At 43.0% G+C, this 23,574-nt stretch overlaps 1 protein-coding gene across 1 annotated transcript in view; it reads right to left on the minus strand.

The window, feature by feature from the left end:
- Positions 1-23,276, minus strand: part of SLC18A1 (solute carrier family 18 member A1) — a 28,196-nt gene extending 4,920 nt beyond the window's left edge. Inside the window, exons 1-11 of the mRNA XM_004442326.3 lie at positions 23,074-23,276; positions 19,190-19,397; positions 16,612-16,836; positions 14,901-15,255; positions 14,205-14,263; positions 11,419-11,502; positions 10,144-10,236; positions 8,487-8,576; positions 7,886-7,929; positions 5,710-5,770; positions 5,532-5,627 (exon numbers count right to left, since the gene is read on the minus strand). Coding sequence (XP_004442383.1) covers positions 5,532-5,627; positions 5,710-5,770; positions 7,886-7,929; positions 8,487-8,576; positions 10,144-10,236; positions 11,419-11,502; positions 14,205-14,263; positions 14,901-15,255; positions 16,612-16,735 — 1,006 coding nt within the window. The 5' untranslated portion in view covers positions 16,736-16,836; positions 19,190-19,397; positions 23,074-23,276. The remainder of the gene's footprint in view (positions 1-5,531; positions 5,628-5,709; positions 5,771-7,885; positions 7,930-8,486; positions 8,577-10,143; positions 10,237-11,418; positions 11,503-14,204; positions 14,264-14,900; positions 15,256-16,611; positions 16,837-19,189; positions 19,398-23,073) is intronic.
- Between the last annotated feature and the right edge of the window lie 298 nt (positions 23,277-23,574).

The raw sequence follows: 23,574 nt of genomic DNA on the forward strand, positions 1-23,574 counted from the left end.
AGCCATTCTCATGTGTAAAATACCCTTGATCATCAGCATAAGAACACAAGCTTTAGAGAAAGACATACATACTTCCTGGGAAGTAAAATTCCTGCCTTGCTATTTACCTGCCCTTCTATTGCTCTGGTAGTGACCTTGGATAAGTTACCAAACCTTTCTGAGCTTTGGTCTCCACATCTGGGAAGAACAAAGCTATGATTATATCATAACACCTTACACTCCGGAGCAAATTAGATAACATATGTAAAAGTACTTTGTAAACTGAAGCCCTGGTCACATTGCTTTCTGTGGCAGCAGAGGCAAGTGCTCTGGAGCATGGGCTGTCGAGCCACATAGTCTGAATTCAAACCAAGGCTTGAGCACTTGTTAGCTCTGTGGCCACGGGCAACTTATTTACCCTCTCTGAGTCTCATTCCTCCATTCATTAATTCAGTACTTTTAATGAGCTTTTTACTATGTGCCAGGTATTCTAGGGGTTAGGAACGGGGGGGTGAATAAGACAGACAAAAATCCTAGCTCTCAGGAAGCTTACATTCCAGAGCAGGGAGACAGACAATAAATAGTAAACAAATAAATGAAAAAGATAATTTTGAAAAGTCATAACTTCTATGAAGAAAATTTAATGTCATGATATGGCAGAATGACCAGGAATGAAGGCTAACTTATATGTGGGGGTCAGGGAAGTCTTCTTTGAGGAGGTGACATTTAAGCTAAGACCTGAATAACCAAAAGAGAACCTTCCAACAGAGAAAAAAAAACCACCCAATGCAAATACAAAGACCTTAAAGAAGAAACCACTTGGTCTGTTCTAGGAATAGAAGAGAAAGGAGGTCTGTGTGTCTGAAGCACAATGAGCAAAGTGGAGAGTGACAGAAATGTATAATTGGAAGTTGGAATTTGGAATTTATTCCAAATATAATCAAAAGCTTTGGAGGGGAATGACATATTCTAATTTATATTTTTTAAAGTCCCCTGGGTGTGGTTAGAAGAGCGGATTCACAGGCAAGAGTGGAAGCCAGAAGATTATTTGCAGAACCCAGGAGAAAAGTGATAGTGCCTCAGCTTAAAAGTCACTATGGAGAGAAGTGAATAACATAGGAGATATTTTGCAGGTAGAGTCAGTGGAGTTTTCTGTTGGATTGGGTGTGGGTATAATAAGAGTGAGGGAAAGAGAGAAATCAAGGATCACTCCCAGGTTTTTGTCTTAATCAACTGGGTGGCTGGAGATGAAGGAAGAGCTTGGGGGGATCAAGAAAGATTTGAAATGGCTATTAGATCCCCAACTGGAAATGTCAGGTAGTTGAGCCCTCAAGTCTGCGTTCTGAGGAAAGATCCTAAACGCAGATATTAATGCTCGACTCATTGGTTCATCCATGGTTCTTAAAGCCATGGGAACAGCTGGAATTACTTACGAAAGATCAGGAAGACAAGAATAGAAATCCAAGGTCTGAACCTTCAAGGACTCCTACCTCTAAAAGTTATCGAAGAAAGAAGAGATAGCAAAGGTGAAAAGGAGTAGCCAATGAAGTAGGTGAGAGGGGACAGAATCAAGAAGGCAAAATAAAAAAGGAGTTTGGCCTTTGATGGGAGCTGGACCACCTCTCCCATAAAAAGAAGGCAGTGAATGTGGGTACAGGTGCAGGGAAGTAAGTATATTTAGTGATGGAAACATGCGAGCTCCCTTCTCATTGCTTCTATTTTCTTAATGACTAGGAGGTGAGAATGATGAAGCTGAAGAGATGAGGGTGTAGGTGGTTTGAATGGAGAAGTGTAAAACGGTTATTTTGGAAAGTGAGAGGGAGAACATAATAGGGACTTATATAAGGATTGTTGGACAGTGTGAAAACATACTTTAGGTTTGTGGCCATAAATATAAGGTGAGACCAACAGCCTGGTTGTGTGTTTTTCTACAATCCCATTCCACTGCTCAGATGCAGGCAAGGAGCTGGGAACCAGATGGGCCTAACCAGACTTAAGGCTTTGCCAGGTGACAACCCCAGAGGGAGAGTGGGCAAAGGAGTTACCAATGCTTCCAAAGGAGTGACATTAATGACGGACTTGGATCCATCATAGTGGAATCTAAGCCGAGTAAAGAAAGAAGTGAGGACATGAGTCATGACGGAAATAGGACAAGAACTGAGGCCAATGGGTTGGTGATCTTATCGTGGCCAAAATTCGTTAAGTGGGGCTATTAGAAAACCTGAGCAGGGAATATGTAAGGTGATAAGTGGACTGCTTGGAATTGAGATTTCAGAGGTGATAAAATTAATGGTGGCGTCAAGGTCAAGATTATGTGAAGGTTTGATTGGTTAACATGGAGAGGAGAAAACATCATTGCAGGAGAGTAGATTAAGGAATAGGCCAAGACGTTGGTAGGGTTATCCACCTGGATATTGAAGTAATGGTGACAGGAGTAGACATGAGAAGAATATGAGCCAGGAGTTGACAGCTTTAATGAATGAGGATGGGTAACTAAGGGGTCGGTAGATAATTGCAATGAAGAGAGATGGAGTGCTATAATCTAATGACCTGGTCTTAAAAAGATTTGCGGTCTTTGAAGGAGAATGAAGAGGAAATGATTCAAAAGCAGCAAAGTCTGGAGGGACATGGGCTTCCATCAAGACGGCTGCAGGAAAACAGTGTTCTAGGAAACATTCAGGTCTCGGGGCGAGAAGATGAAGGAAGTGTTCAGAGAAGAGGCTGAGGGCATAGGGACACTTGCCGATGACAGGGAATCCCACAAGGCCCAGGATTTGGGAGGGCAATGGGAAATTGGATCAGATTAAGAAATCTCTGAAATATGGGGATAATAATTCCTACCAGATAGGCTGGTTGTTAGGCTTAAATGAGAAAATGCATATCAAGCATTTTGCACAGCGGCTGGCACAGAATAAGTGCCCTCTGAGCATCAGCCGTAAGTATTAACATCATAACCAGTGAGTGACAGGGCCAGGACTTGAACCCAGGCCTTCTCCCTCCAACTCCAGGGGTTTCCACTACCCACACCACCGGTGTGGCAGCACAGATGCCTCTGGCACAGAGGACTGCATGGAATCAGCAGTGTGAGTTTCTTTGGGTCTCACCATCCTATGCCTTTCAGTAACTAGAGGAAACAGTACTGCCTAATAGACACTGTCATAATGATTACAATTAAATTCAAGGTCAACAATGCACCAGTTACTGGCTGACAGCTTGTTTGCTTTTAATATTCTCTTCTGTGGGCTGGAAGTGAAGCATACCTTACTGTATTTGTCTAGTCTATCTGTACAGGGTGGCAATCTGTTTCAAACTGAATGAATACTCATTCATTTATGTTTAATTGCTTTAAAAAAATTTAGAAGTATAGCTACTCAATGATTTACTTGAGCAATGGAAATGGGCACCCCTAGGAAGCCCACTAGCCACCTAATACATCTCCTTGACATCTTTTTAAATGATGTGGAATTTCCTGAATGAGATTTTCCTCAGTCAATGCGGCTTGTTCTTTAGAACCTGAGTATAGCTTGCATTTCAGTGGCATTTTGTGCAAAACAGGTGTTTCAGATTATATGTCTACAGACATATATTTTTCATATATCTTCAAGGGTGGGGGATTACACATAGCTGTGACTGTCAAAATGATTTCAACAAAAACAATTAGGAAAATAGTAATAATTTTTATTTACTGAGTATATCCTGTATTCCACACACTGTGCTAATCCCTTTAGAATACATAGATCTACTGAATCCTGAAAATGACCCTGAATAGCAACTCCATTTTCACAAATGAAAAAAGTGGAGTTTGAAGGAATAAATAATTTCTCTAAGGTCACAGCCAGCAAGTGGCCAGGTCAGGATGCAAACCCAGGTGGGCCTGTTTCCATAGCCTGAGCTCTTTCCTCCAACCAGGGAGAGCAGCGGGTCCCCACTGGGCCACTGAGCGAGTGCTCAGTCACAGACTACAAGTCAGTCTCAGAGCATTGTCTCCTTGCCTCCTCCCAACGACCTTGAGAGGTGTTCTGCACTTAGAGCAATGTTTTTCAAAGTGTGGTCACTGACACCATAGCTGTATCACTGAAACTTACTAGGAATGCAAACTTGTTTCTACTAAATTGTTGGGTGGGGCCCAGCAGCCTGAGTTTTAGCAAGCTCTCCAGGTGCTTTGAGAACTCTTGAATTTAAGACGTTAGAGATGCAGATAGCACTGAGAAGAGGTGTAGAGGACAGTGGGAGACAAGGCCCTCTCAGGGCTCTGACTCACTCTTCTGAGGGATTTCCACTGCGGCCTCCCCTGCAGGAGCAACTCCGTGGCATCAGCCCAGCAAGTTTCCTTGGGTCTCACCATCCTAGGCCTCTAGGTAACTAGAGGAGACAGTGCTGCCTAACAGACACTGTCCTGATAATTACAATGAAACCCCAAGTCAACAATGCACCAATTATTGGCTGACGGCTGGTTTGCTTTTAATCTTCTCTTCTGTAGGAAAAGAATGGCCCTAAGGAGGGCCCTTCTGAGCTGTGGTAGTGGACCCGCACTGGAGACTGAGTAGCCGGAGCCCTGGGGCAGAGGATGCTTATCTGCACCAACCGAACCTACTCACTGGATTAATTGTCATGGTCAGAGGCAGGGGCAGCCCAGAAAAATTCAATTTGGGTCTAGGAGTGCAGCTGGAGCCTTGCTTAGAATTGTCCCTTATAAAATTAAATTTAGAGCTTTTCATTGTATGCTGAGCTATATCAGGTCCTTATCAGCTTCCCCTCTGGCCCCATAAGCCCTGCCCTCCCTGCAGTGACTGAGAGATTCGCACGTAGCCTTCTCTGTCCCCTTCCCTCAGGCTTCCTGGAAAAGGCCCAGGCCTCTTCTCTGAGCTCAAATGAGACACCAGGACATGGAGCCGAGGAGGCTGGAGGCCTCTCTCCTGGGCCTGGAGGCTTCCATGGGTACAGAGCCCAGCACCTTCCCTCGGTGAGGGCTACCGAACATACTCCATAAGCTCCTTTTTAGAGGTGAAATGGTATCAAAAGAGGAATCTGTGGGTAGGGGAGCTGAAGAGAAAAAAGTGTGGATGGTAATGGTGGTGAATGTTAATATTCTACAGATGCAAAGCATTTCCACATAGCATGTCATTTATTCCTCACATTCCACAATACCCTTTCAACTAGATATTATTCTGATGCCAATTTTAGGGATGAGAAAAGTGATGCTCAGAAAGCTCACATGATTTGCACAAGTATGCATAGCCATTCAACGGAGCTGAAATGAAAACCTAAGTCCTTTGACTAGAAATCATTAATCATTCTATCACACAGGTAGGTATGTTGTCATTCCATAGACCCTGTCAACCCCTCCCACCCTGCCCTGCTTCTTGGAGGGACTACCCATCCAATCAGGCTTGATTCACAGGTGTCAACAAGGCAGATAATTCTACGAAGGAAGCACAATGTCCCTCTGTGACCCTGAAGACCTGGACCTGACGATGCTTCTCGATTACCTGAGCAAGGGCCCACGGCACACACCTCTGCTCAACCCTGAATTGGAGACCCAGGTCACTTACCTAGCTGCCACTCAGGGGAGCACATGGTCTGCATCATCCAGATGGGCAGTGTGGGCTCCAGCATGGCCACTCCCATATTGGCAAAGCAGAGGGATCCTGTGGAGACAGTTCTGTGAGCCACTGTGGCTGCCCTGAAGCCCAGACTCTCCCAACCCAAAGGGAGGCATTGCCAGCTTACCTGCAGCCACAAGGATATAATGGTCTTTGAGAAGCGTAAGGAGCGGAGTCCCCCTGGCACTCTGAGAACATGGACAATAAAAACCTTGCATTCATACTGTGGATACATCTGTCTTACTTTCACAGAATCTGAGAATGTGCAGACAGGACCCTAGAGACCATCTACGTCAGCTCCTTTACTATAGAGACCAGATACCCAAGTTGAAAGAGAGAAAATGACTTGCTCAATGTCACAGAGTGAGCTGGTTGCATCGTACCTCCTGTGTGCAAGGCAAGAACTGTGGTAGTCACAAAGAGTGGGACAACATATTCCAGACGTGATTCCTGCTTTTAAATGACCATCAACCAGATCTGAGTGGACTGTGAGAAAGGCCAGCATTGGACAACAGGTGTCTGGACTCCTGGTCTTGGGCCTCTCCACTAGATCTCACTGGTACTAATGCTCGTCCTGGGAGAACCCCAGGCAGAGTGCAGAATCCCCAAGGTGAGCATAGGAGTGATAACTCAGAAAGCTCCTCAAGCTTTCTGAATTCTTCATTTTGATCATTTTGAGCCATATTGGGCTGCTGTAGCAGAAGGAGCTTGAACATCTTGATTAAAAGATCAGCCTAAATGTCCAATTCTAATTTTCCCCTCTCTTCAGAAAATCTTCATTCCAGTCAAAGTCAGTCCCTTCCACCTTCCTTCCATGCAGCCCAGCAGTCCCACAGCCATCATTGTTACCTTTGCCTAAACTCTCTTCCTTTTCCTCTTCACAGCTCCAAACCCTACCCATTCCTACCCAAAGTCAGAGCTTGAATGGCTCTTTCTTTTCTACAGTCCTCCCTGACTCAGTAGCTGGAACTTCTCCTTCTTTCAAACTTCCTGAGCACTGTGTCCTAACTTATGGTGCTTATGGTGCTTACTACCTTCTATTTTGTAATACATTTAATGGTTTCGATATGATAACCCTCTCTGCCTACACACAGGGGTGGATTAAAATATTCAGAGATACTAAAACTAGAAAGATCATGCTCTGCCCCCCTACATAATTCAAAGTAAAGAGACAGATCTAATCATAAAATATGTATAAAGAAGTCCAGTAAACCCTTTGACCCAACAATTCCACTTCTAGGAATTTAGAAATTGCTTCTAGGAATCTAGAAATTACTCTGAAGATTACCTCCAACATTACGAAAATGCGTATACACAGGTTATTAATTGCAGCACTATTTGTAACTGCAAAATACTGGAAACTACCTAAATGCCCCAACATTGGAGACTGAGTAAAATATACAGACACAATGGTGTAGCATACATCCAGAAAAACAATAATTTAATTTTTTTAATATATAGAACATTACCATTAAAAGTCTAAATTATTCAAAAAGGTATTAAAGGAAAATCGTTTCTCTACTCACAACACTTCTGATACCAAATGTGTGGGCTTTTCACACAAAGCAATTCTCCAATTCTCTGTGGACATCAACTGGGTGTCCCTATAATTTAATTCAATTCTGCCACTACCTAGACTTAGTGCAGATCCCAGACCCCACAGGTGTAGGCTCAGTCTCACAAGACTGCCCCCCACTTCAGATGCCAATCTCAAGTAGTGAGTTCCCAAGTTATCCACACTTCTGTCTGACTTGGCTACAAAATCAAGGTCTTTAGATCAAACTTTTCCAGGCTTTCTGCACTTTCTTATCTTTCTTTCTTCATGGCTTGATAGGGATTTTCCAGAGCCACCTTTGGCTTAGAGTCAGACAAATACCAACTGTGATATTTAACTTTGACAAAATGACAGTCTGTAAAGATGCTCTTGGAGGAGAGGTTGTCTGGACAGCTTCTAAGATCTTCTCTAGCTCTGAGATGTCATAACTATGAATCCTCAGGTCCCACTGTCATTATCTCCTGGTTCTGAGTTATTATATGTATATATATATTCCATAAGGTTTCTTTAATTTTTTGTAAGGCCCTTCCTCCAACTTTGTCCAACAGGAAGCCGGACTCCCTCACCATCACCCACACTACCCTAAATGTGACCCTATCTGGGAATCCAAGTACAGCTTTCACTTTCCCTGACTCCATCCCCTTCACCTTTCTTCTTATGGTTTGACAGGGATGATGTAGGGACACCTGGGTCACTGCCCTTTGCCATTCTATATACCTCTTGGCAATGGAGCTTGGTGTCTACTTACCTCGGGAGAGACCTGGGAAGGCCGCAGGATACAAAGCTGGAGTGCTAAGAAAGAAAGAGAGAGACTGTTCAGTTTGTCCACTGATTAGCTGGAGGCCCCAATAGGAGCCACATTGCTATCATCCTCTCATGTGCAGATCTAACTCCTGAAGCTTCTTCCTTCTTTCCTAAGATGGAGCAGTCCTTGATCTATCCATACAAGTCAAGACCGACACCACAGCATAATGCATTCCCAACCTGACCTGGGCCATCACCTGCCTGGTGATCTTCTTTTTTTTTAAATTTTTTTTATTGTGGTAACATTGGTTTATAACATTGTATAAATTTCAGGTGTACATCATTATACTTCTATTTCTGCATAGATTACATCATGTTCTCATGTTCACCACCCAAATGCTAATTACAGTCCATCACCACACACATGTGCCTAATCATCCCTTTTGCCCCCCCTCTGGTAACCACCAATCCAATCTCTGTCTCTGTGTGATTGTTGGTTCTTGTTTTTATCTACTACTTATGAATGAGATCATACGGTATTTGACCTTCTCCCTCTGACTTATTTCACTTAGCGTAATACCTGGTGACCTTCTATGGCAACTTACCTCCATCCAGCAGTGCCAGAAAGGCCAAGATGAGGAAGGGTACAGACTTCCCAACAAACACATACATCACACTTCCGAAAGGAGCTCCCACTGGAAAGGCAAAGCCAGCACAGATTCCAGAGGTGAGGGCCAATTCTCAGCCAGCGTGACAGGTCCACATTTACCCAATGAGTATTTACTGAAGGCCTACTAGGGGCTGAGCTCCACGATCTGGGTTCTGGGGATTCAGAGATAAAGAAGACCTGGTTCCAAGGCGCTCACTTTCTAGGAGAAGAAATGTGTGGTGGAGGGGAGGAGGGGTACCCAAATAATTGGAACATGGTGAAAAGTAAAATTAAACAGTAAAGGTTCCATCTACAAAGTGCTATGTAAGCACGATAAAGTGAGTTCAGCTGGCAACAAGGGCTTTGTCAAGTGGGTAAAACCGATGCGGAAGAAGCGTGTGTGAAGAACACAGACGTATCAAAAAGAGTGTGGTTGGAGAAGAAAGAGAAAGTCAGTGTCACTAGAATATGAATAGTTGGGTGAGGGAGAGTAGAGGTAGGGAAGGTTGAGGCCAAATAGACAAGGGCCTCATGTATTTAGATAAAGAATCCACCTGGCCTTGTGGGCTACAGAGAAACATCAGTGCTTTTTAGCAGGGGAGAAATACCACCAGCTCTGGGCATAGGAAGCTGCTTCGGGCAGCACCTTGGAGGAAAGAGGGAATGCACAAGAGATCAGGCAGGAGGCTGGTTCTGTATTCCAACTGAGACACGATGAGGGATTGACTGGAAGAAGTGGCTGTAGAGAACATAAGGGGCTTATTCCTGTGAGAGTGAGAGGTAATAAAGGAGACCAGGATGCACCACAGTTTAGCTTGGGTGTCTGGGTAGTTGAATACTAACAAAGAGCAGGAGTTTTGTCCCCCTTCCTCCCCATGGTGGTAGAGGGTGGGGTGTGGGCCAGGGAAGAGACTTTTGGTGTTTTTCCCCAGTTAGCTTGTAAGCTCCTAGAGGGCAGGAACCATGTCTGAGGCTTCTTACCTATACCCTCTCTGTGCAGCACTGTGCTGGGCCTATAATAAGTGCACAGTAAAAGTCTGTGGCTGTTGGACTAGCCAATCAAACCCTATGAGGGACGAACCTCAAAGAAAGTATAACTTTATGTTTTGGAGCTTGGGATTCAAGCCAGAAACTCTGAATCTGTGTCCTGGCTCTGGCATTTCCTGACTGTGTGACCTTGGATGGCTATTCAATCTTTCTTATCCTCATCTCTGTAATGGGGGCAATCATTCCTCCTTCAGAGTGTAGTGGTGAGGATTAAAGGAGATTATATCTATAACACATTTAGTATGAAATCTGACAAAGAGCACGCTCTCATGTTGAAAGCACTGTCCATGTGTGGAAGCAGACGTGAGGCAGTGGCTGCTAACAGGGGGAGATTTACTCCCTTGAATAGACTAGGTTTCTAGACCATGCCCAAGCCATTATGGGCTATTCAGCTTCTCAAGGGGAGATTTCACCTTTCTTGGGCAAGATTTCAGGACTCAAACATAATTGGACAGAGAAGGAAGACAAACACTGTCTTCCATGACACACCTGCCTCCCAGAGCTTCTTTGGAGAATCTGCAATACCCTATCCCTGGAACCCAGATCTGGGGCCAGATGCCACTCACCCAGCACTCCCAAAGCCAGGCCCCCCAGTGCAATTCCCATGGCACGTCCTCTCTCATAGTCATCAGTGTAGACACTTGCCAGCATCCCAAGACCTAAAAAGAGAGTGACAGATGGAGCTGGCATATGGAGCTCTCTGTTTGCCCCTCTCACAGAGTCCTTGGTCTCTGCACTATTATATCTTCAGGGACCATTTCAGCTAGAGTTTCAGTTTGAGGGGTTTTATAAAACTTAACCCATAGTATTTTACAAACACTGCCCCACTGATCCCCCAAACTGCCACATTGCTCACTCCTTCTACTCAGAATGTTATCGGAAGTCCAAAAGTTCAGGGAAGGGTGACACAGAATGCCACCGTCCAATGATACCACATTCCATATCATTTTACCATTTCCTAGCACATTTTCCTGAATGAATGGATATGGAGTAGGCAAGGAAAGGAAAACCTATGAACACAGAGCACTGTTCTATTCAAAGGGAGTTCCCAAGGGGGAGTATGAAAGCACTGGGTACCTGGAAGAGAACGAGGGCTGGACTCTTGTGTCCGTTCACTCATGTGTAAAATATCTACTTCATAGGGTTACGTTCAATATTGTATTCGATAAAACTTTGCAAACTGTGATGGTGTTGCTGACAGTATTAACATTACTGTTCCTATAAAATGTTAAGAAGGGGACAGAGAGAAGACCATAGAGGGGCATTAAATAAAAGCCCGGCCTACTTCATGGTTTTACCTCAGGCTTGCTCTGGCCTGAGCTAGCTGCATCCAGATGTTGTCAGAGGAAGTTATGTCAGGCTTAAGGAGTGAGAGGCACTGCCAGCAACTCTACACTTATCTTGTTTTTGAATCACAATTTCTGCCTACTGGGATATTTTCCTTAGTTTCTTCACATAAATCTTTCTTTTTTTTTGTGAGAAAGATCAGCCCTGAGCTAACATCCGTGCCAATCCTCCTCTTTTTGCTGAGGAAGACTGGCCCTGAGCTAACATCTATTGCCAATCCTCCTCCTTTTTTTCCCTTTTTCTCCCCAAAGCCCCAGTAGATAGTTGTATGTCATAGTTGTACATCCTTCTAGTTGCTGTACGTGGGACGCTGCCTCAGCATGGCCAGAGAAGCCATGCGTCGGGGCGCACCCGGGATCCAAACCCTGGCCGCCAGTAGCAGAGTGTGTGCACCCAACTGCTAAGCCACAGGGCCGGCCCCCCTCTTCACATAAATCTTACAGGGTCTGCGGGGACTAAGTGATGTGCATGTGTGAGTGAGATGTCAGCGTTACCTGCCACAGATGAAAATGAAGATCCAATGCCTTGAAGGGTTCGGGCCACAAAGAGCAGGGTATAGGTACCAGAAAAGGCAAACACTGGGCAAAGAGCAGAGCGAGAATGCTCCAGTTAGCAAATCACCTTTGTTCCCTGGCACCAGAAAACGTGCCCACGGTGTTACAGACAAGAGCAATAAAGCATGATCACTGCTCCCTGTTTTTGGAGTTGTCTTTCTAGTCTCCCACCCCTTAATCAGGATTGCATTTTAATTGGCATGAAGACTGAAAAACCAGAGAGGCAAAAACCGATTCACCACTCAGTGGATGGAAGCCTGATTTCCAATTTCCTGCCCCAAAGCCCAACAGCCTCTCCACTGGAATCGGGGTTGTCCAGCAAGTCGAATGCACTGGGCTGGAAACTGGTCCTTAGACTCTACTTCCAGATCTTCCATATGTAACACTCAGATTTGACCTTTACCATTGTTGGGCCCCACGGGGTTATCCAAAGTGTGGAGACAAAAGAAGTTATATGTACTTGAAGGATCACAGGCATTAGGCAGAAAACAATATCTTGTGATCCAATTGGATCTTTCCCCTTACCCTATATTGGAATAGCTTTTAGCCAAATCAAATCAGTAAGTATTCAGAAATACTGAACACGCAGCTGTGCTAGACTCTGCAGCAGACGTGAAACAAAGAGCACACAGTTCCTGCCCGTGAAGAGGTTCAGTCTACTGGAGACTACAGACACAAAACTGAGAACCAAACAGGCACATGTCAGCAAAAAACTAAATGACAGGGTGTCAGTGGTAAGGCGGTAAGTCCAGACACGCCTCAGCTCCAATTCCAGGACAACGCCCCCGAAAGAGAGAAGATTCACTTCCAAAGTATTTGAATCAGCAGAGTTTGAACCCCTCTGCCCATTCATTACAGATATCTTTGGTTGTCTGATGTCTCACGATCCTCTCCCATAACCTCCCGACATGATCACACTGTCTCCCAAACATGCACATGCTGGGTCTCTCCTTGCCGGGCCTCCAATGCCCTCTCCCAGGCTTTCTGATTTCCAGTCTGTTCAAGGTCGGCTAGTCTTATGTCCTTTGAGAAAAGAGTGACCAACTCATCCCAGTTTGCCCAGGGCTTTCATAGTTTTAAAACCAAAAGTTTGGGAGGCCTCTCAATCGCAGGCAAAGTAGGACAGTTGGTCACCCTATTTAGGAAGACTAAAGCAATTTCGTTTTCACTTTGTGCACCCCTACCACAGGCCACTATTTAGCTCCTAAGTACATTAAGCATGGTTCCCAGCTTGGAGCCCTTAGGGTAGTAATGGGCATCAGCAACCTCTTTTTTAGTATTTAAAAAACCCTAAACGAATGCTACATAGCAAACCAAACGTTTGCTAGAATTTAAGCCACCTCAGTATAGCAACCTGGTTATGGCACGGAAACAATAATTATTATTTAATACATACAGTTTGGTCAATAAGAAAAGCTTTCAAACATGAGTTCTTGGCAAACAATCTGGCAGGGACCTTATGCCAAAGAGCCTGGGAGCCTCTGGCATCACCCTACCTTGCAGGGTGTTTGCGTGTCTCCCTAGGCAAACTCACAAACTCCTGGGCAGCTGGACCCACATCTTTTCATCCTTTACATGCCCTCAGTGACTTCCGCCATCGAGGCATGATATATGTGCTTCATAAAGTGTTGTGGAATGAACTATAAGTCTCATTTGATGAAATAGAGCATCTTATCAGTTTTTAATTTACTGTTTAGCATAGGCTGAGCTTCTAGAAGCTAATAAACATTTCTAACTTGAATTTCCTCATTTTCTTTGATTCAGTTAGAATTTCAAAAGTAAGCTGCAGCTCTCAGACAGAAGTTCACACATCAAGCTCTCGCACTTTGCAGCTTTCCAGCCCCGAATGCAACAAATTCCTGTTAAGCATGGATTGACAGGAGTCAAAGGGAAGGGAAAGGGAAGGGAAGAAAACTTGAGGAGAAGCAATAGAAAAAGCAGAAAAGTAACAGAAAGGTGATAAGAAAAACAGGAGAGGAAGGAGGTCAGCTGTTTGGAAGAGAGAGTCAGCAGAGTCAGCAGAGGCACCAGGAGCCCCGGGAGGGTCCACAGGCTGCCTTCCCTGGATTAACCTCCCCCTGCCCCACATTCAGTTCTTTTTATTTTAATTCTCAGGGTAGATTTCCAGACATATTTTTTTCATTTACTGTTCTTATTCCATCTCCATTTTATTAGGAACATTTATCTGATACTGGATAGAGTATTTGTCTTTCTCTTTCTTGTTTCTTTAGCAGATTTACTTTCCTAAGCTATAACCTTTAATATCCTGACTTGAGGCACTATATCTTTTGGAATTTTCCAGCTGCTATTGTCCAATTCAGATTCTTTGTTAGTTGCCCTTTACCTTTGCATATCAAAATAATATGACCTCTTCCAAAGATGGGAGGTTTATACTAAACTCACTCAAAGATTACTGATAGATACACACACACACACACACACACACACACACACACACATTAAGACAGCCTTCACAATTTTCCCCAGCTGAAGGAAGTGAAGGATCTGTTCTTCCAGAGCAGAATATACAAATCCCAACTAGACTGAGCTGCCTCTACTGCTCTGGTCCCCATGCCAAAAACTGCAAAGCATTTCAATCAGTGTCATAGGCCACTTAGTGAGATGCCTAATTAGCTAACTTGGGCCTGCTCTCTTCTTTGCAATATATGTGATAAAATCAAAGCCAATCAGTGGAAAGGGAATAAAAAAGGAAGCAAATTACTTACTAACTGTGGAGAGAAACATGATGACAAAGCCAGCAAACATGGGAACGTGATATCCAATCCTAAAAGGGAATTTACAAAAAGATACAGTTCCAATAGGCACCCATACACTTGGACTGTATATTTTTATGCAATTGGGAACACAAAAGCAGTTATTTGAGTACATGGTAAAACATGTCTCTGACTGCAGGTATAGAGATGGAATATGACATGTGGATGCGTATAAGCAAATAAACAAACAGGCAAATCTACCCATAGACCAGGGCCAAAATCCTCTTTTCCAGAAAGGATAGCCTAGTGAGAGTGTATATTCCTTTGAAACATCAGGATAATCCCAAACCAACTGCTAAGAAGCCAGCGCTGTAGATTACAATAGGCCTGCCCCATTCCCACCCTCATCCTATTGGAGCCTCGTTCCAGGGCACTGAAATAACATCAACAGTACACTTCTGTTCACTGGTTCTCTTCTTGGTACTCAGTAGTCGTTATACCACTAAGAAAATTGGAAGACCATGGCATTTCATCAATATCATGTTCTCCTTTGGGATAACCAGCTTTCCAAGCAGCTGACTGTCCTGGGGCACAGACAAGTGAGTTTCCCTTCCTTTTTCCTTCTAACCAGTCTTTATGACACCTCAGCCCATCCTTTTATTCCTGAGCCACTGAGCACTGTGTGGAGCACTGCACCCACTGAGATACCTGTTGGTGAGAGGCCCCACGAATGGATTGACCAGAAGTTGCATCAGAGCCTTTGAAGCAAACAGAACCCCGACCCATATGTTCTCTTCCTCCAAGAACTCTGTGCCTTGCAGGCAGTTGTTTTTATGTTCTGGAATGGCTCCAGCGACTGGAGGAAGGATGGTGCCATTTGTCCACGCTGTGCCACTGGGTGCACTTTCTTCAACAGCCATGGTGTTGTTTTCAAAGAAGGAGAAGATGGTGGAGAAGGCAGAAGAAGTGAGGGCATGTGAGGAAGTCGTGGCGGAGCGTGGGTGCAGAGAAGTGTTGACTTCTTTGAACTCGGTGGCATATAGGAAGGTGGGCACAATGGGCACTGAAAGTCAAGAAGGACAAATGATGAGGGCTAATGAATGTCTTTTTACCACTAGTCAGTTCAGGGGCATCACTGTGAGGTTCAGACTCATGCTCGAGGGAGGTGTCTATGTGCCATTATTTGAAGCTTACCCTAAGACTATGAAGACTGTGCCTGCCCAAATTATCCTATTAGCTCAAGTACCTAAATTCCAACTGTCATACAGTTGGTCCTCATTATTCGTGGATTCCATATTGGCTAATTCACCTACTGGCTAAAATTTATTTGTAATCACAAAAGCAATTCTCGCAGAGCTCTCACAATTTTTCCCAGACACATGTGCAGAGAGTGGGGAATATTTTGAGTCGCCAGATGCTCACTTTCCCAGCCGAGTTTGAACAACATTCCGCCTTCTTGTTTCAGCTCTTACACAGAGATGGCAGAGAATGGAGATGGTGGAAGAACGGCAGTGCGGTGCAAGAACTCCAGCTCTGGGGCCGGTTGACAGAGCTTGAAACCCAGCTCCGGCACCTGTTTTTGAGGCGGCCTCAGGCAAGTCACTTAACACTGAATCTCATTTTCTCTTTTGTAAAGAAAATAGAAACTACTAGGATGCATTGTTTTTAGGATTTAAGACTATAATCTGTATGGGATGTGTGTGTGTGTGTGTGTGTGTGTGTGTGTGTATGTGTGTATTTCCCTTAGGAGCGATGATTCAGTACTGGCTAAACTCAGTGTTTGCAGTGACTTTATAGAGCATAACTACCACGAATAACGAGAATTGACTGTATTGGATTAACAATTTGTCTCAGCAAGATTCTTGTTTAAAAGCAAATATTTTACCCAGGAGGGGCAATATGTTAGCACCCATTTATATACTGACATAACTGAATGTAACGATTCATAGACTACCAACCAAAAAAGGCGGGACTCTGAGGTAATGAACCACAAGAAAGGGAAGCTTTGATAAGGAGTTGGGTATCCATATAAACTATGTTATTTTGGTGGTGCAGAAGCTGGAAAAGCAACAGTGAGAACATGCTCACTATCCCAGAGGCCACCTGGGGTCATAAGCACCTTGGGAAGATAGTGTGGGGAGGAAGAAAAGTAATGCCAGCTCTGGCTCCAGGTCAGCCTCCTTTTTGGTCAGATGTTCTCTGAACCTCCTTTTTGACCCTCTGGGGTCTTTCAGCAATGGTTGGCAAACTGCAGACTCCATTTCTTGCTCTTCCCTCCAATCCCCAGCAACCTCTGTGTGTTTTCAAGCATAAAAAGAAAAATTCTCTAGTCCATTCACTGCTGAAATCTAGCAGGGTGGGTGCTGCCCACTGGGGCCCAGAGCAAATTAGCCCCCAGCAGAAAGACCCCCAAACATACCCACCACAGTAAGCAGCATGTTGTCCAGGAACAGAGCAACAAACACCACAACCAGTACCAGCTTCTGGGACTCTCTCCCCTCCTTCAGCAACCGCTGAGGAGCATCCACAACCGCCCTGAGCATGGTGAGGGCTGGGCTGGGGGCGTCTTCTCCTCCAGGTTCTTAGGGAAGGTCCTGCTACAGCGACAGGTCTTCGGCAGCCTTTACAGAAGAGGGGAGACAGTCTGCCCAGACAAGTGAAACTCATTATTGAAATGAAAAGTGCAAAGAGTTGCAAGTAGGAGGATGGTATTTGAACCTTTTCCATGCTTGTGTCTCTGTTCACTTCTTATACATATCAATAACTCTCCCTGGTTCCCAGAATGCCTTTCCAGAAAGCATTGCTTACCAACTTCTTATATCTGGAATTCTACCTGGCAGAAGGGCTCGAGATCACCGAGCTCTATGTTTCTCAAACATCAGACATTTGCCTATCACCTTGATGGTTTATCTTATATCTGAGGACTACTTGTACTATTATTTACTTAATCTTTTCCTCTAAATCCACTCTTTTTAAAAACTGAAAGACTACTGTTTTAAAAAATAACTTTATGTGCCATGGCAAAAAAAAAATTTGTACCACCCAAAAATATCTCAAGTGCCACAAGTGTTGCTGTGCTGCCCATTGAGAAGCACTGAAGCAAACCAGCCCCCTCATCTCACAGATGAGAGGCGGAGCCTCAGGAGGTTAGCACCTCGATCTAGGCTCGCACAATTCATGTCAAACGAGAATGAAATCCCAAGCTTTTTAACGTGCAGGCTTGTACTCCACCATCTTCCCTTGCTCTGTGGTACTAGAAACACTCCTATTCTTTTATTTATGCTGTAAACCCATGCTCAGAAAGGTGTGTTACTCTGTATAAATAAAATACTAACTTTCATGATTAGTTTTCTACTTAGGATTTCATGTCATTAGTCAGCATTAAGTCACAGTATTTTGTTAAACTCTAGGTAATAATAGTTTCTGGGAAGAATTTCATTTTCTTTTATGTTGCTTCTGTTGTGATATCAACCATTCCAATCATATAAATTTTAAAATAGATTACCGTTATTTCAAAGAGACTTATGCACCCCTATGTTCACCGCAGCATTATTCACAACAGCCAACACTTGGAAGCAAAACAAGTGCCCAACAATGGATGATTGGATAAAGAAGATGTGGTATATATATACAATGGAATACTACTCAGCCATAAAAAAAGACAAAATCATCCCATTTGCAACAACATGAACGGACCTTGAGAGTATTATGTTAAGGGAAATAAGCCAGACAGAGAAAGACAAACACCACATGATTTCACTCGTATGTGGAAGATAAACATATGGACAAAGAGAACAGATTGGTGGTTGCCAGAGGGAAAGGGGGTTGAGGGAAAGGCAAAAGGGGTAAAGGGGCACATGCGTATGGTGACGGATAAAAATTAGACTATTGGTGGTGAGCACGATGCAGTCTATACAGAAACTGATAAATAATAATGTACATCTGAAATTTCACAATGTTATAAACCATTATGACCTCAATAAAATAAAAAATAAATTAAATAAAATAAATTGCAATTGGATTTAGAAGAAATAAACAGAAAAAAATAGATTACTGTCATGAAACACCTCAGGCTCTAAAAATTGTATACCCTTTGATTTGGAAACTATCCTAAGAAAGTGTTCAGAAGTGCAGCCAAAGATTTATGTTCAAAATTATTAATTGCTGAATTATTTATATTAGTGAAAAAAGTGAAACATTTTAATGGTGGAATATAAGTAGGTCTTAAAAATAGTGTTTTCAAATAATTTCAGTGACTTAGAAAATACTCTAAATATGTTAAGTAAAAAAAGGATATTAAACTGTATTTACAGCTTGACCTCAATTGTATAAAAAATAAATATACATGCAAATAAAAAACATAAATACATTTTTAAAAGACTAGAAAGATACACACCCAAATGCCAGCTATTATAATCAATGACTTAAATTATTTTCTTTTTTCTTTTCTGTAATTTCTAAATTTTCTATAATTAACTATTTTCATAATACAAGAAGTAAATAATTTTAAACGATTATCATTAGGGGTCAATAATCAACCTCAAATGTTGGAAGTGTCCCAAGCACTGAGCCACTCTGTTCTACAGCCGGGCCTGGAAGAAGAACATCGTCCATACTACAGTTCCAAGTGACCAGTGGGCCCCCACTGAACCAAATTCCCAGATAATTTTAACCAGAAAATGCACGCAATCATTTAAGACTCATCATTTCTCTGCAAAAATAAGGTATTTCTAAAAACAAATTCACTTAGGATACATAAGAAATTTATACATAAGAAAATAAGAAGGGACTAAAAGAAAATCAATGAAAAACTAAAAGATGTAAAATGGAATGAAATAAGTACTATAAGGACAGACCAAAAATATACAAACAAACAAAAGTCAAACCAGGAATTTGCCAACAAATCGGTAGGATACTTTACTTTAAAGTCAAAATTCTCTGTAGAGAAACACAAATTACAAGGAAGGATTAAATGGGCAGAGAGAGAAACATCTTACCTTCAAGTCCGTCCTGTGTGAGGTACTCAGTGAGTGGCTCGCAGCTCAGCAGGGACTCTGTTCTCTGCAAGTGGATGTGCTGATGGATTTATTGCCGCCTGTTAACTGAGGATGCCATGTGTGCCCTTTGTCCACAAAGATATAATTGGAACCTCTAACAGGTTTCATTCAGGCCCTTAGCTCCCTGCGTCAGAGGCAGGAAAGCAGACTGGAGAGGATAAAGAGAGGGGAGAAATTATCTAAACAAAGATGCACTGGGCCGCACTGTTTTTCATTTGTGCTTATCTATCCTTAAACTCTTCAACTCTTGCCAGGTCTGAACACAAATTGGAAGACAAAATGGAACCAGACTGCAGTTCCTGTCCCTTGCTACTTAGTCAAAGAGGCTCCACGTACGCTAATCGCTTTCTGGAAAGAAACAAATCTTAGAACACTCACAAGAACAACAACAACAAAAAATCTATGCATGTTATTCTTAAAAATCTAACATCTATGGCCCCAGTAAAGGCATAGATTGCGGGCTGCCACCTATGCCATCAATGATAGCTCAATGCCTGGCACACAGTAGCCTCCAGTAAATATTTCTTGTTTGGATGACTGGATGGAAGGCTACATGAGAGAGTATGGCTTACTGTGAGATCTTTGAGTAGCACTTTAGATCTATATTTTTCTGACATTAAGAATCATCAGTGAGGGCCGGCCCCGTGGCTTAGCGGTTAAGTGCTCGCGCTCCGCTGCTGAAGGCCCGGGTTCGGATCCCGGGCGTGCACCGACGCACCGCTTTTCTGGCCATGCTGAGGCCGTGTCCCACATACAGCAACTAGAAGGATGTGCAACCATGACATACAACTATCTACTGGGGCTTTGGGGGGGGGTGAAGAATCATCAGTGGGGCAAAGAACAGAAACAATTTACAAAAGAGCAAATATAACTCATGAGCAAGAGTGGCCACAGAGGTTTCATAAATGTGGAACTGGTGGGCCCTCCTAATTGTCTTCATTAACTTGGGGACTTTCAATTTAGGAAAGAAACTTGAAGGAAACCTGTAAAAAGAAATACAGGGAGGCAGGATGTTAGGAGGGTGTATTACTTTCCTATGCTGCTATAACAAATAACCACAAACTTAATGGTGTAAAACACACAATGGCTTAAAACAACACCACATTTCTTCTAGAGCTATTATCTTAGAGTTCTGGAGATCAGAAGTCCAAAATAGTTCTGATTGGGCTAAAAATCAAGGTGTTTGGCAGAGCTGCAATCCTTCCGGAGACTCTAGGCGAGAATCCGTTTCCTTGCCTGTTCCAGCTTCTAGAGGCTGCCTGCATTTCTTAGATGGCTCCCTTCCACCTTCAAAGTCAGCAGCATAGCATTAACTCTCTCTCATTTAACTCTCTCTCTCTCCCTCTCTCCTTCTCTCTGACTCTTAGCCTCCTGTCTCCCTCCTTCACTTATAAGAACTCATATAATTACATTGAGCCCATCGAGGTAATCCAAGGTATCTCCCCATCTCAAGATCCTGAACTTAATCACATCTGCAAAGACCCTTTACCATATAAAGTAACATATTCACAGGTTCCAGGATTAGGATGTGGACACCTCTGGTGGGGGTAGGAGGGGCACTGTTCTGCCTACCACAGGAAACATGGCATACTGGCTCCTTTACACATTCTGTGGCCTGAGCTTCTATGGGGAGAGGGAGTTAGGGCCAAAAGATGGAGGAGCTGTATTAATAAACATATTTACAAGACTCCAGGCATAAGGCAGTGTCCTGTTTGGAGCCCAGATGACCCTTCTGCCACCATGCTCTCCACCCTACGTGCAGTTTTGTTGCTCTGAGGTCTTAGGGAAGCCACCAGCAAAGCAAAGCTGTGTCTAGTAGAGAGCACCAGCAGCAGAGAGCTTGGGTAGAGCACCTCCACAGGGAAGATAAAGCTGTTCTGAGACACGACCAAACTGGGGACACTCCAAATAACTGGAAAACCATGGTCTGGGGGAGCTGAGGGCCTGGGAGAGCAGGTACAGGCTAAGAATCATCATACTTTGGGCATTAATAGAAATAACAGAAACAATAATAATAGCTATCATTTATTGAGCAACTACTACCTCAGGCATATTTCTAATGTATACTTATATATTTTATATACATATAACATGTATTACACATTACATATATGTTTCAGCCAACTGTAACCACGCTAGTATTCACAGGCTAGCCAAGCCTGGAGGTTCTCGCAATGCCCATCACTGTTAATAATCAGAGTGTTGTCTGTTAAACAGGAATGAGTTCTTACCTTCCTCCTGTTTTATTTATTTATTTTCTTTTGTGAGGAAGATTGGCCCTGAGCCAACATCTGCCAATCCTCCTCTTTTTGCTGAGGAAGACTGGCCCTGGGCTAACATCCATGCCCATCTTCCTCCACTTTATATGGAACGCCTTCACAGCACGGCTTGCCAAGCAGTGCGTCGGTGCGCGCCCGAGATCCGAACTGGCAAACCCCGGGCCGCCTAAGCGAAGCGCGCACTTAACCACTTGTGCCACCAGGCCAGCCCCCTCCTGTATTATTTTTTAATGTAAAAAAACATGAAGCTGGTGTGAGTATGGTGAAATGGACTTTCATATACACTATTAGTAGCTATGCAAATAGATACAATTCTTCTAGAAAGCAATTTGGCTTTCTGTCTTTTGTCCTTTAAGTCATAAAATGTTTATACCTTTTTGACCCAGTAATTTTACTTCTTAGGAATCTATTCTAAAAAAACAAGCCAAAATATGGGCGGAATATCATAGGTACAACATTTTTATCATAGCAGTTAGGGGAAAATTGGAAACATCTCATATGTAGAATTGTAGAAAAATATTTAAGCACTTGGGCTTGAAGGACTGTTATATTACTGTTAAAACAGAGAAAAAAAGATTATTATAAAGACTATATATTCAATCTGAGAAAACATTTGTATATGTATATACAAAGATACTATAATGGGAAGTGAAAAGGCAAGATATAACACTATATGTACGTTCGTAGCAGCATTATGCACAATTGCCAAAAGATGGGAGCAACCCAAATGTTCATCGATGGATGACTGGATAAACCAAATACGGTATAGGCAAACAGTGGAATATAATCCAGCCTTAAAAAGGAAGAAAATTCTGACACATGCTACAACATGGGCGAATCCTGAAGACATTATGGTAAGTGAAATAAGCCAGACACCAAAGACAAATATTGTATGATTTCACTTATATGAGGTATCTAGAGTAATCAAATTCACAGAAACAGAAAGTAAAATGGTGGTTTCCAGGGTCTGGAGGGAGGAGGAAATGAGAAATTGTTTAATGGGTATAATGTTTCAGTTTAACAAGCTGAAACTTCTGGAGATTGACTGGTTGCACAACAAAGTGAATATACTTAACATTACTGAACTGTACACTTAAAAATGGTTAAGATAACAAAATTTATGTTATGTACATTTTACCACAAAAAAACAAATGTACATTGTAATTATATACCTATATAAACTCCATATACATTGGACAAATACACCTAGATTATATTAGTGGTTATATTAAATGGCAAAATTATGAGAGTTTTTTTCTTATTATCTAAATTATAGTGGAAAAAAATTAAAAATAAAAAGTCATCAGTAAAAAGTAACAGCTTAGTCCATATGTATATAGACTAGCGGACTCTGAGCCCTTGATAAAGACTAATGATTTCTAGCCAGAGCAGGCTATTGAGAGCAATCCGGGACTGAAATGGAACTCTGAGAGTCTTTGACAGTGGTTCTGTTATCACTCCAGTTAAAGTGGCTGACACACAACATCATCAGACAGACAGCTTTTTCTTCAGACCAAACAACATGTACAACCTTATTGCACTTACTTTTGGTTGTGGCAGATATGGCCCACCAGAGCTGATGCTCCTGTCACTCAGACCTGGAGGGTGCTTTTGTTTCTCATTGCTTCCTGTTTCTCTTACTGTTCAAATACTTTAACAATTAGTTCAGACTTCCTGTCACAGGCTCTAGAAAGAAGTCCAGGAAGGTGTTACTTTATGGCAATGATCTACATGGCATTATGGACCCTGTAGGGGTGGATCTGTGTCCGAAAAGGTAGAGAATTGTTGTGCCTGGTTAAATGAGGGCAGAGCTTGCTTCACATCAAAGGAAATGAGGTGCTTTAAAAACCAAACTCAAACTGGAACCTCATTGAATGATTGTATTGTAGGGACATTGCTGCCAAACACAGCAATAAATAAGCAGACCAGGGATTAGGGAAATTCACCCCCCCCCCATCAACCAGCATCCTTTCACCCCCAAAGCTCTTGAATAGATAGCTCTGCCTATGGAGATAGCAGACTCAGAAACGCTTAAAGCCAAAGAAG

The sequence above is a fragment of the Ceratotherium simum genome, chromosome 12, assembly GCF_057802395.1.
Source record: "Ceratotherium simum simum isolate JZ-2026a chromosome 12, ASM5780239v1, whole genome shotgun sequence".
Lineage (NCBI taxonomy): Eukaryota > Metazoa > Chordata > Mammalia > Perissodactyla > Rhinocerotidae > Ceratotherium > Ceratotherium simum.